We start from the raw sequence: 14,164 nt of genomic DNA on the forward strand, positions 1-14,164 counted from the left end.
GCCAGCGACATGAAGATACAAAGATACCTCCGACATTTGTAAGCTGCTAAAAAAGCTACAAAAGCTAGAAAGCTACAAATAAGTTGAGCTGGCTTCAATTTCAGATACAAAGCTACAAAGATGTTTGTATCTGCCAGTGTGAAAAGCAGCATTAGGCTTATACTGTAGTTAGGAGGCCAAATCCGTTCTCAAACATAACATCTAGATTTGATTGGCCAATCTTCGTGTGACGTCTGTCTGACCATCGCTAGCGTGAACATCTAGTACAATACATCCTCTCATTGGACCAACCTCTAGATCAGTGGTCAACGATTTCACGTCAAGGACCCCCAAATTGATAAATATTTGTCCACGGATAAATGTTCACTAATTATGTTCAAGAGTTTTGAAGAATAGCAGATCTACAAGCTCATGTGTATCTGCTATTTTTGAATAGCCAACGTATAAAAGGTTAAAGTACAGTAGTTAAAATGATTGTCATTCTATGTTCACTACTTTTGCTGGGGACCCCTTGGAACACCCCCCACGGATCCCTGGGGGTCCCCGGACCCCACTTTGAGAACCAATGCTCTATAGTGAAATTAGAGTGAAGTGCACTTGGCATCCCTATCTTGGGCATGTATGGGCAAAAGATAAAAAAAAAAAAATACAAGCTTGTAGATTTTTTGGGGAAATGGTGCTCAAGTGATTAAACTGTTCCTCATTTTGCTGTGGACCGCCCTGGAACCTCCTCAAGGTCAAGGACCCATGGGGTTCCCCGGACCCTGAGAACCACTGGTATAGATGATGATAGAGTGTGCGATGATAAATGATAGAGTGTGCGAGCGGTGGCATGAGAGAGGGAGAGAGATATGCAGGGTAGTAACTGAAAGGAAAGCACTAAGCCTTTGTGGACTCTCCCATCACCTCTCTGCTGCTGTTTCAAGGATCTTCAGCTCACACTGGCAGCGTTATTGACACGTTTGTTTATTCTCTCTCTCACCGTTTCTCTCTCTCTTTTCTCTGTCTGTCAGTCTCTCTCTTGCTCTCTCGCTCTCTCATTTACTTGCTCGCTTTTTTTCACTCTCACACACCCACGCTCACACATAAACATTTACACTTCACTCTCCCATTTTCCCATTTCCTCTTGCACCCTCTTTCACACCTTTTTACTCACTGACTCAATCATACGGACGCACGCACACGCGCATGCACACACACACACACACTTTCAGACACAGGTCGCCACCATCGCCGCTGTCAACCAGTCTGGTTGCCATGGCAATATGGGGTGTTTTTGCCTCTGCTTTTTTTTTCTTCACACTGGAGAGTGTCATGGACCAGAGGGTGAGACCGCAGGAACAGAGTGGTGAGACAGACAGTAACAGATCAGGATGAGACAGCAGGTTTGAGAACGTTTGAGAACCACTGAATAATACCGACTTGCACGCCCTGTGAGATTATAGGCATAGTATGCCCTGTGTTTACATAACAGGGCATAAAAAACAATGAGCCTTGCGGCAAACCTGGTTTGCCACAAGGCTATGATAGAAGAAGGTACAGAAGACTTTTGAAACCCTAACAACACAAATCTGGTACAGGGCTCCCTGGCACAAAACATTTCCAGATGGGGATTAGGGACAAATACATATTAATTTGGGGGTCCATGACATAATTTTTTTTGAGAACCACTGGTTAAAATATTTTTTTAATTGTGACGCGAGCCCAAATAATCAACTACACTTTAGAAAAAAGCCCCAAAAACTGCAACCCGCAACTACCAATATTTGCAAGCAACTGCACTGAAAATTAAGCCCAAAGTCACTTAGAATTTTGCGGACATGGCAACACTGGTTTACATTGAAAAGCAACACAGCAGAAAACAATGTGTGATATGTCGTCTTTTATTTTCCAGAAGCAATTACTTAACAAAGGTCTAATATAATGAACAAAAATATATTTTGTTCATGAGCTCTCATTAACTCCAATGCATTCCACCGAACTCAAGGCTGCAGTCTGGCTCCCATGGTGCGACGAATCTGCCGGCTGGAATTACATGTTAGCGAAAATGACATAGATGACTATACCTTCTTTTTATATACCTTGGTTTGACCTGCATAAACAGGGTTAGGGCACAGGGCAGATAGGGTGATAGAGTAGCATGGGTTTATGCTCTACGCAGATAGAAACAGGAGATAGTGTTGCCCACAAAACTGTTTGTGGACAAGCCTTCAGAGTAGAGTGACAATAAATCAAGGATGATTGACTTGCTGACATGTAATGGAGTGTGTTGTAGCATCCTGCTGCCAGTCAGCCAGTCAGCCAGTGTGTCTGTCTGTCTACAGTAAGTGGACTTCAAGTCCACGCGTCTTTCTGCCTGCCTTTGTGTCTGTCTGTCTGTCTGTCTGTCTGTCTGTCTGTCTGTCTGTCTGTCTGTCTGTCTGTCTGTCTGTCTGTCTGTCTGTCTGTCTGTCTGTCTGCTTGTCTGACAGTTTAAGAGGCAGTAGTCCAGAGATTCTCAACCTTTTGAATTTGAATGCATTAGGCCAGGGTTTCTCAAAGTGGGTGCTGTGACGCTAGTCCACGGGTGACGCAGAATAATTTGATAATATTTAGAATTGACCAATATCACTTATAAAATGATTTTATATCAGTTTTAAGTGTCAAATACTGTATTTTAATCAGAAAAAAATCGGATGAAAAAATGTACGCATTTATGTACCTCCTGAATGTATGCTTTCAACTGTGCATGTTCATTTGAATGTTGCGGTCACCATCATCATCTCATCATTAACTCTCTCAGTGCCACGCCCCGAGATATCCCGAGTTTTTCCCGAGTACCCTCCCTGCCAGCACGAGAAATCCCGAGTTTTTACTTTTGACTGTGGTCGCGCTATTCTGTTTATTTTTCATGATCACTTTCGCTTCCTGACTCCTTCAGACTCATTGGGTTCCGGTTTCATGACGCAGATTCCGTTTCCGGTTCTCATTTTTTTCCCGCGGTCATTTTCGGCCAGAATAGGGAAAGTCACGTTTTTTCACACAGTATAAAAAACGAACGGAGAGGTCCACGTCTACTCTCTTTGGTCTGGGTGACGATCAGTCATCGTAGTCGTGTATCACATCGTAATTTAGCCCGATCAACGATTGTCGAAAATGTCAACATCCGGTTATGACCGGATGTGACGTGAGCCTGTTTGGGAGGGGGCGAGTGAGCCAGCGAGGTCATCAATGTGTCGATTTGTTGCTCTCTACTGGTAGAACTGTATTATGGGTTTAAAAACCCAATCAGATAATTTATTTGAATGAAAAATTACAAAATTTAAAATAAAAAAAAAACGCAAAAATCTGGCACTGGGGGAGTACTTTATGAAAATACTCTTGGCAGTGAAAGAGTTAAGTACAATTTTGAGGTAGTTTTACTTTGCTTGAGTATTTCAATTTTTGGATACCTTGGGGGGTTGTGACAGCCGTTAATTGATTGTGAGCTGAGTTGATTGATTGGGCCATAAAAGAGTCTAATTCGTTCTGTGCTCGTTAGTGCTCTTTGTAATCAATTAATGCATTAAAGACAGCCACCTGTCTGATGTCTCTCAGAGAGAGGGGGGGGGGGGGGGGGTTGTACACACACACACACAGACCAGAAATGTTGCATAGTTGACCTTTAAGTAAAATGTTGAATACAGGACTTTTACTTGTAACAGAGTATTTGTGGTATTGCTACTTTTACTTAACCCATTAAGGGCGCGCTCCCACCAAGAGTTGGCTGGCCGCTGTTTGCAGAATCTGCCAATGCATTGTCAATGCAAATGCGTTGATTCACGCAAGAGCAGATTTTTCCGCTAGTCGCTCAGACCTTGCGTTTATCTGCTCTCCGCGACTAAGCATAAAACTGCTGGAGGCAGGCGCTGATTTTCTCCCTCTGTCCAATCGGGTGAGTCGAAGGCGGACCGTCTCAAGACTCAGGAAGCAACATGGTGCTCAAGGCAGCAGGCAGCATAGATATGGCAGGCAGTGCGGGCTACGGGGAGGGTCCTGAAAGTGAGTGACAGGCGCGACACTCCCGTTTTTTAGAATCCGCTGGCTGCAAAAAACTGTGGCCGCGCACAACCTGCGTTTAACAGCGGCCAGCCAACTCTTGGTGGGAGCGCGCCCTAAGACCTGAGGCCGATTCTACAAATGTCTTCTAAATATTTCATGTCAAGGGACCCCACATCTCAAAATATTTTGTTCCAGGGACCCCCCAGGAGTAAAAAATAGTTAGCTTAAAAACATATATTCAAAGATTTGCAAAAAAACATCAAGATTAAAAAAAAAATAGCAGATCTACAAGCTCATAGCGTGGCACTCGGTGCCGCACTATGAGCTTGTATATCTGCTATTTTGTAATAGGCAAAGTATGAAATAATAAGTGCTTACACAGATGCGTTTCCCGGATTGAATGGGTTAAAGCAACCAAAAAAAAGATCTCAGTACTTCTTCAACCACTGGTCTCATTGCAGTTTAAATCCTACGGCCTTGATCCCACATTGTCCTGGACTTGCTGTAGATAATTCCCTCTGCCGTTGGGCCTCTCCACAGACACCCTCCCAAATGATAATGGAGGTCCAACCAGGCGAGAACAGTACAACTCCATTTGACACACAGCATGATCCCACTTTTGCCAGTGTGAAACAGCTCTTACACTGATCCTGGAATAGAGTGTGAATAGGAGGTCAGCCGGTACAATACACATGTACCACGTGTACCCCATCTAGAAGGCAGCCGGGGATGTGGTGTGACCTGATTGCAATATCCCCGGTTCGATTCTGAACAGCTTGGCCGTGCTCGGCATGTTTTATTCCCATGGTTCTGCTATGGTGAGTTACAATAGGGCCAGAGAGCAGCGGGCGACACCGACTCTTAACAGCCAGACACCGCAAACCGCTGAGAAGCCTGAGACTGTCTTTGTGCACTCATCCTGAAAGAGCAGTCTCACTGAGAGGAGAGAGAGAAATAGAGGGGGACAGAGGGAGGGAGAGCAAGAGCGAGAGAGAGGGGGAGAGAGAGTGCATTCCTGCAGTCTGCACAGAGTGATCTCGGTACATAGAGCAACTACCTTTAAATACATTTAGGGGGGGGGAAGTATACACAGTGAATGCAAAACATTGAAATACTGCTGTCAAAAGTTTATCTAAGCTAATCTTTCCTATGCGGATTTCTTACTATTTCTGACAGCAAATGCACAATTCTTATGGTTTTGTAAGATAGTTTTCTCTACGTTGCGATGTAACACAGCTCTGTTTACACATTTCTTTATTCCCATCTAATTGCACATACGTTGTTTTGATTGTTTTGTTGCACATTTGCTTTGGCAATGTCAACTATGTTTCCTCATGCCAATAAAGCCCCTTTGAATTTAATTGGAGAGAGAGAGAGAGAGAGAGAGAGAGAGAGAGAGAGAGAGAGAGGCCAGACTCACTGTAGGCGCAGGGGAATTGGGTGTTGTGTCTTGACTTGAGACTACAGGCTTGAAGTGGAGCTTTGTGTGTTGTGTGCCACAGTGAGGCAGAAGTTGGTCGGAAGAGGGCTTGGTGGAGGGAGGGATGTTGGGAACGATTATGATTTGGCTGAACAGGAAACAGTTATGTTGGGGCAAGAGATGCGGACTGTGGTCGGGGGAACGAGAGGGGAAATGGAGCCGGATGTCGGGCCTCTGACTCCAGTGGTAGTCTGTCTGTCTGTCAGCTCTATCCTGGTGGTCTGGCAGGAGGGTCTTCCCTCTATGTTGCCAGTCCTTCTGTCTGTCTGTCTGTCTGTCTGTCTGTCTGTCTGTCTGTCTGTCTGTCTGTCTGTCTGTCTGTCTGTCTGTCTGTCTGTCTGTCTGTCTGTCTGTCTGTCTGTCTGTCTGTCTTTTTAACTCGTCCGTGGCTTGGTGTTGCATCTTAGCTTTGACCACAGGATGACATGACAAACACACAACGGGAGAAGCTTCTGTTAGGCTGTAACGCCAGGTGGGGCAGTGGTTCTCAAAGTGGGGACCCTCAGGGGTCCCTGATTGGATTCCCCCCCCCCCCCCTGATATTAACATAAAAATGTAATATCGGAAAATATATATATGAAAGGAGATACAGTATGTGATGTTGTTACCTGACATTACTTTTGGTGAAAAAAGCCTGCATATACTGCATCGGTTGGTATTGGAATCGGAAATTAAGAGTTGGACAATATTGGAAAATCGGATATCGGCAAAGAAGCCAGTATCAGACATCCCTAATCCCAGGGGGTCCCCAGCTAAATTACTAAATATAGTATAACATTTGTTTAACCACTTTAAACATATACATTCCTAATCCTATACATTCTTTCAAGATTCTTTTGAAAATAGATCTGCAAACTCTCAATGCGTCGCATGGTGACGTGTTGTGGGGAAAATGATTCGGATTACCAATTTTGCTGGGGATCCCCTGGAACCCCCTCACGGAGAGAACCACTGCTCTAATTCAGCTAAAAATATTCAACACTACTCATGCTGCATTCTATGAAATTATAATTAAATCATTCTCTCTCTCTCTCTCTCTCTCTCTCTCTCTCTCTCTCTCTCTCTCTCTCTCTCTCTCTCTCTCTCTCTCTCTCTCTCTCTCTCTCTCTCTCGCTCTGTCTCTCTCTCAGAAGACAGTCTTCACGAAGGCAGTAATGATAATGATGGCAGCATCTGTGGCAGTGAGGCCGCTTTCTACAGGCAGAGTGAAGGTAACACATGATATGTGTTGTGTTGTGTTGTGTTGTGTTGTGTTGTGTTGTGTTACACCGGCAACATTGCGAGTCATTGCACATACAGTATGATGAAAGATAACAATGAGATCAGATTCTTACCGCCTAATATTTTCACCCACAATATTTTCATTGTGCCAAACTGTAACCCAGAGCAAGACAGTATGCTGTGTGTGTGTGTGTGTGTGTGTGTGTGTGTGTGTGTGTGTGTGTGTGTGTGTGTGTGTGTGTGTGTGTGTGTGTGTGTGTGTGTGTGTGTGTGTGTGTGTGTGTGTGTGTGTGTGTGTGTGTGTGTCTAAATATCTGAGGTTTCATTCTGCTGTCGTGACATTATCTGGGTGTTTGAATCTACGATATGAGTCACAGTCTTTGGAGACAGTGACTCACACTGTAGATTCAAAAACCCAGATAATCAATTTGCATCAATGATACTCAAACACAGTGTGTGCCAGTGTGTGACTCACACACATACGCACGCACGCACGCACGCACACACACACACTCACACACTCACGACACATACACACAATGACCTCGCACACTGTTGAATGGCGATAATGCGCAATAAGTAGAAGGACTCAAGTGCCCCCACATTCGCAATCGCAAAACTAATCGCAAACTATACTGCAGACAAATAAACACAAATAAAAAAGACAACCCCCTCTCCAACAATAAAGCTAATTTATTTGCATATGATTATGAGTTGTTTGTGCAATGATACAGATCTGCCATTTAGATGATGATGATGATCCTCAGAAGACTGAATACAGGATGTGTCACTGATAGAGAGAAAACACACTATTATGGGATGGTGTTAGGATTGGAATTGCGATTGGCATTAGGTTTAGATTAATTTAGTTAATTTTGGGCAAGTATACAGTCATCAAATGGAAGTCAGCACATGTAACTCTGTGATTGTGTGTATGTGCCTGCGTGCGTGCGTGCGCGCGTGTGTATGTGTGATCTCAGGACACAGCATGGCAGAGACGCTCACAGTTGCACTGCGGGTGGCTGAGGAGGCCATAGAGGAAGCCATCGCCAAAGCGGAGGAGTTCAGTGACAGCTTGGTGAGACAGACAGCATATACATTGTACATACTGTACTGTAGATGATTTTGTTTTCATTGTTTTGTTCCGCTTTTGCTTTGGCTCATGGCAATAAAGCCCCTTTGAATTGAATGGAACTGAATTGAATTGGGGGTGCCGATAGCGGCGTGGTTAAGGCGCATACCACATAATGCTCTGATGCATGACAGCAAGTCCTGGGTTCAATTCCCGAGCCCGATGGACCTTTGCTGCATGTCACTCCATGACTCTCTCCCCGTTTCCTGTCTCTCTTCACTGTCAATATCAATAATTGAATTGAAAGCCCTTTGTTCCACTTCTCTCTGTCTCTCCTTCTCATTCTTTGCCCCCCCCCCTCTCTCTCTCTCTGTCATCTATGCTATGCTTATTTGTGCTCTGTAGTACACCGCAGTGTCGTGCGGCAAAAACAGCCGATACACAAGGCCACAACGTGCCGTGGAGTGGGCTTGCATCGGCTGTTGTCATCGTGCGACATTGTCGACCAATGAACCATTTGTTGGGTTTAACTTCCTCTCCTCTCTCCTCTTTCATGGTTTTCATATCAGTGAGATGCAGCCGTGGTTTTGTCATTTCAACTCAAGCCAAAAGCCTCTTGGTAATTCACAGCCACTTTGAGCAAGCTTTGACGTGTGTGTGTGTGTGTGTGTGTGTGTGTGTGTGTGTGTGTGTGTGTGTGTGTGTGTGTGTGTGTGTGTGTGTGTGTGTGTGTGTGTGTGTGTGTGTGTGTGTGTGTGTGTGTGTGTGTGTGTGTGTGTGTGTGTGTGTGCGCGCATGCAGGAGAAGCAGAATGAGGCGCGATATCTACGGGACCACAAAGAAGAGCTTATAGAGGAACTCGCCACAACCATTGTACAAAAAGTAGGCTGGCTTTCTTTCATTAATTTCACTATCAAAGTCTATCTGTCTGTCTGTCTGTTTCAAAGACGGACAAGCGTAGCTAATGAAAACAAGGGGGGGGTGGTTTGCAAAACTTGCTGGTGCAAAAGGCATACACGAGGTAATTGACACAACAGCAAAATGGCCGCTGTGTGAATATGGATCAATGTCTGTCTTTCAGATCATCCAGAGGAGGAAGCGTTCTGAGATGCAGACAGAGTATCATGACTTGGTCTGGCCCCAGTCCCATCAGCCTCTGAGTCAACCTGCCAGCCTGCCATCTCCCTCCCAGCCTCACACCTCCTCCTCCCAGGGAGCCCAGGACCAGCTCAAGACCTCCTCCTCCACTCTGTGGGTCAGTCTGTAGATCAGTTATTTGTATGCTAACATTGAGACTGCAAGGGTCCGCTCAGATAGTGCAGTGGTAAAGTACTGTAGCTGCCCACCACTGGGATGTTAATCCGCTGCGTGTGGTTTGTCACCGCATTCCTGGGGCGGCACGCGGGCTGGGGGCGGCACCTGTCAGCAGGGAGTGTTGGGCGGGAGGAGTAGGACGGAGGCTCTTCTTCCTCCCAGTGGGGGCTCCTCACTGGCAGGAGAGCCAGTAGGATACGGCAGTGACAACACACATGTGTGTGTGTGGGGAGGAATTAATTGGTGTAACTACTAAATTGGGGAGAAAATGTGGTAAAAAACGAAACAAAAGCAAAACGTGCTCCTCGGAGCACAGGTCATGCCAGGTCAGGTAGAGCACAGACACTGATTGGCTCTTCCACTTTTTGATTTCTGCAAAACGGCACTTCATGGGGACAGACCGTTCTGCAGAAGACACATGATAATGTGAATTCACATGACCGGGATGGTTTACCAGGCTAACAATTCAGGAGTTATGAACAAAACATGAATCAACCTGTTATAGCACCAGCATAAGGCTGATTTGAAAAATGTATGGTGCCATGTCTTCATCAAGCAAGTAGGAGTGTGCGTGCAAACCTTCACAGCAGTCGGGCGCTACGTTCATGATTTGAGGTATTTTGTTAAAAATGAGCCACTCCTGCAAACTTTACATGCCAATCTTAGCCAATCGGGAAAATCGGACAGATCCATGTTGATGATCACATGACTGTAAAGATAATGTGTACCGATTTGCGTGATGTTTGGACAAAATCTGTAGGAGTAATATAAAAAAATATATTTCACAAAGATCGACCTCCAGGTGGCGCTATAACAGGCCGATGTGAAAACTTTGGGGCAGATGTTCTGCTCTGTCATCCAGCGAGTGTGTGTGCACAGTTTCACCTCGATCGTGCCAACGGTGCCGGAGATTAGCTGTCCGGACGGACGGACAGACACACACACACACACACACACACACACAAAACATTGAGACTGCATGTACGCATGCCGGTTGCATGTCTACATCAGGACCCACTTGAAAATCTCAATCTCAAGCTCTACAAGCTCATATGAGCTTCTTTTTTTTTTATCGTGAATATTTGTGCAAATCTTTGAATATATATATTTTTAAAGCAAACATTTTAAACTCAAATCTTAACTTCTGGGGGGGGGGGGGGGGTCCCTGGAATAAAATATTTCCAGATGGGGGTCGGCGGCCAAATACATACTGTATCATTTTGGAGATCCTTGACATGAAAAGGTTTGAGAACCACTGATATACTGTAGCAACATAGGTTTTTCAGAAAACTGTTAGGATTTAGAAGACATTTTGTAGAATCGGAACCTCCAGGCCTTCATGGGTTAACACGGTCAGCCGCCACTATCAATTTGCATACATGATCTAACACAGCTTTACTACAGGCTGAGCTGCACTCCACTGCTGTTTCCCTGTTCATTCTGCTCAGCTCCACCTCCCCATATGTACGTAGGCCAGGCATTTTCCCTTCAGCTCCTGTTTGGATGACCCAAATTTCAGGACCTACAAACAGCCAACGGCGCACGCACGTGCTCGCACGCGCACACACACGCGCACGTGCGCACCTGACACACCAGCTGGTGTAATTGCCTGGCCGAATTTTTGTGTATGCGCCAAATGATGCCTGTGTGCTATATTTTCCGTCAACATTTTGTGTTAACAGTTATAATTAAACAAACAACACACCCGGGAGTGCAAACCCTATTATATATGAGTTATTACTGATGATGTCATTTTGAACTTGACCTTGATTGTGACTTTGACCTTTTGACCCCAAAAGTTAATCATCTCTTCGGTGCAGCCTGGATGATTCCCACAAATCAGAATCAGGTTTATTGTCACATCACTGGCTCTCAGGTGTAAAAAAAATAAGTGGGTAGAATTTGTTTTTGTGTGAGCTCCCATCGTTTTTTGTCATTTCCAGAAAGGAGAAAGAGAAGAAGAGGGGAAGGAGGGGGACAGGGGGAGCAAGCAAAAAAAAAAATCTATAAAATATATCTACAGTACATACACATAGCATATCCATCCGGTACAGTATGTACATGAGGTTAGCTGTAAGGTGCATCAACAGCAAGTCGTACGGTATACGCTGTACATGATATTAGAAAAATAATATCAGCGTGTTGTGCACAAGATTAAGGTGCAAAGGAGTGATTATAATAACATGACTCCCGTTGCTGTGGGCACGGTAATTAACATTCATATTACGTGTTATTGTTGCCATTTATAACAGAGAGAACAATTAGCGTGCTGTGTGTTCATAATGGGGCACTTTAAGCTTCAGATTTACACCCAGTGTAAGAGGCATTGTTTCTCTCAAGATAATATTCTATAATAGGATTTAAGCCTCACAGATTAATGGTTCTAATTAGCTACAAATTGTGAATTTGGGGGATCTTAACGCTTCTTACCTGCCAAAAACGAAAGAAACTACTACTGCTCTGGCACACTATCTCAGATTGAGAGAGACTTCAGTGGATAAGGGTTCAGTTAATTACTTAGTTTAAATACCTCACTAAACAGGAACATTCAAGGTTCAAGATTTGTATTGTTACATCTTTCCTCAGAGACATTGTAGCAGCAATAATAAACAATAACAAAGAAATACAATTTAAAAAGGAATAAGTAATTGTAAGACAGGTCCCTGGCAGGCTGGCACAAAATATTTTCAGATGGCAGTCCGTGGCCAAGTATAATTTGGGGGTCCTTGACACTAAAACGTTTTGAGAACCACTGGGTTAAAATAACATTTTATTCACACACAAAAAGTTATGGATGGCGGCTTCAACATCACACAATTAAGTGCCTGTGGACCAGTGTCAGATCACATTTGTTGGTAACTGTTAGTACACTGTTCTTGATGTACCACCAGAGGCTTTGCCTTCACAGTGCGTCAGATGCCACCATTCACATAGTGACAGTGTCAATCACACAAAATTAACCGGATGACTTAACAAGCATCATGTCATACCATTACACATCATCGCTGTCAGGTGGAAACCATGTATGTCCAAAACAAGCCCCCAAAACCGCGGAGGATTATTGAACCACCGAAGCCTGGTGGCCAAATCTGGTATTGCAAGTCTGCATTTTGATTGATTGATTGATTGAATACTTTATTAGCAGTTTGCAAAATAAAGCACAGGAAAGTACAGTTCAATACAAGGTCTGCTTTTTTAAACCCCAAGAAAGACTATGGCTTGTTTCCATTGGGGTCCTTTGTACTCAATTCATCGAAACATTTAATGACAGAGAAATACACTATAAAAAACATCATATAACAGTTAGAAAACAAAAACTAAAATAGGTACTGTAAACAGTTCGGGGGAGGGGGGCTAGGCTTTGACTTTTACTGGGGCCAGTTTGGAATAGCACCTGTAAGTGCTCTTTTAGAGCGGTTTTGTAGGAAAGTAGGGATTTACACTCCTTTACGACTGCTGGTAGGGCGTTCCACATTTTTGTGGCATTGTAGGAGAACGCATTTACCCCCTTGTTTGAGTCAAATCTGGGTTAAATGTGATTTAGTGATTTAGGATGCTACTGCGCATGCGTCTATCGTCTGAAACGTTAGTGCACCTGCTCTATTGGCTCCAACGTTGGAGCCAATCCCGGAAGAAGAGTGTATTTCCGGATGCTTCATGGGCTTCTGAGCAAATTTAATTGAAATGAATAGGTGGGGGCGGGGCCGTCTGTGCTCTAGATATATTATAACTCTATGGTCGGGGCGCTCGGGTGGCGCAGTGGTAAAGTCCCTGCCCACCACCACGGAGGTTGTGGGTTCGAATCCACCGTGGTGCATCCGGCTTTGTTGAGCGTCTACAAGAACACAAATTGGCTCGTGTTTGGGGGAGGGAAGCTGGCCGGGGAGGGTGATAATGATAATTGCGTGTACTCCTACGGGCTGGGGCGGCACCTGACAGCAGGGAGTGTTGGGCGGGAGGAGCAGGACGAAGGCTCTACGTCCTCCCGGTGGGGGCTCCTCACTGGCAGTTGAGTCAGTAGGATACAACAGCAGTGACAACACAGAAATGTGTGTGGGGAGGAATCAATTGTCATAACGACTGAATTGGGGGGGAAAAGGGGTACAAAATATTGGCTACTCTAAATTTGAAAAATAAAATAACTCTATGGTCCAAAACTGTAATTTATTTTTAAATGGAAAAAAAAGAACCGGTGTTCCAATGGATCCAATGTACTTATTATTTTGTCACAAGCTCTTGTTAATACTTTTCATTGGTTCAATATTTATAAAAACCACAGTTCAAGGTTGTACTTTATTCAGACAATGTAGCAGCATAGGTAATGATAATAAGTGAAGAAAAAGCAAGAGAGAGAGAGAGAAACAAGAGGGGGAAAAAGTCTGCAGTTTTCTAATAGGATAATAAAAATAGATCAGCGTACGTACAGTATGTACAATGTACGTTTAAGCTTGGCACATACAGTATACAGTATAGCATTTATCAGCAGCTGCCACAGTACCTTACAGCCTATATAAACAACTTCACAGTACCTTCTATATACAACAGCTTAGGTAGGAACAGTCAAGCGTTTTAAGGTGCAAAAAAATGACATGTCGTTGCTGTCGGGCAGAAACCTTTTATCTCCATATTTCAACTTTTTAAGTTTTATCGTAAATTAATGCCCTTCTCCGTCATTCAAGAGTGTCGCACAAAAGTAGTGAAAACTTTAACTATAATTTTTTTTTAAAAGGTTGTCATAATAGAAAATGAATGGTTTTGGACATACAAGGTTTCCACCCAACTGCGACGATATACACACTACTACAGTAACGCAGTCAGCGATGCAAGCACACCTGCTGTTACGCTCCCATTGGCTGTCAGCAGGGAACGGTGCACATATTTGTCATCGTCCTCCATGTCTCTCACACACACACACACACACACACACACACACACACACACACACACACACACACACACACACACACACACACACACACACACACACACACACACACACACACACACACACACACACACAGCAAACAGAGTTCTCCAGCCCTCCATGCTGTTCTGAT

The 14,164-nt window shown here is 44.3% G+C and overlaps 1 protein-coding gene across 1 annotated transcript in view; it reads left to right on the plus strand.

Annotated features, from left to right (window-relative positions):
* Positions 1-14,164, plus strand: part of myripb (myosin VIIA and Rab interacting protein b) — a gene marked incomplete at both ends in the record, with an annotated part of 199,782 nt that overhangs the window by 164,508 nt on the left and 21,110 nt on the right. Inside the window, 4 exons of the mRNA XM_080417471.1 lie at positions 6,631-6,711; positions 7,702-7,799; positions 8,595-8,675; positions 8,875-9,048. Of these exons, the coding sequence (XP_080273597.1) occupies positions 6,631-6,711; positions 7,702-7,799; positions 8,595-8,675; positions 8,875-9,048 (434 nt within the window). The remainder of the gene's footprint in view (positions 1-6,630; positions 6,712-7,701; positions 7,800-8,594; positions 8,676-8,874; positions 9,049-14,164) is intronic.

Source organism: Gymnoscopelus braueri (genome assembly GCF_963280865.1).
Source record: "Gymnoscopelus braueri genome assembly, chromosome: 21".
NCBI classification, from domain to species: domain Eukaryota; kingdom Metazoa; phylum Chordata; class Actinopteri; order Myctophiformes; family Myctophidae; genus Gymnoscopelus; species Gymnoscopelus braueri.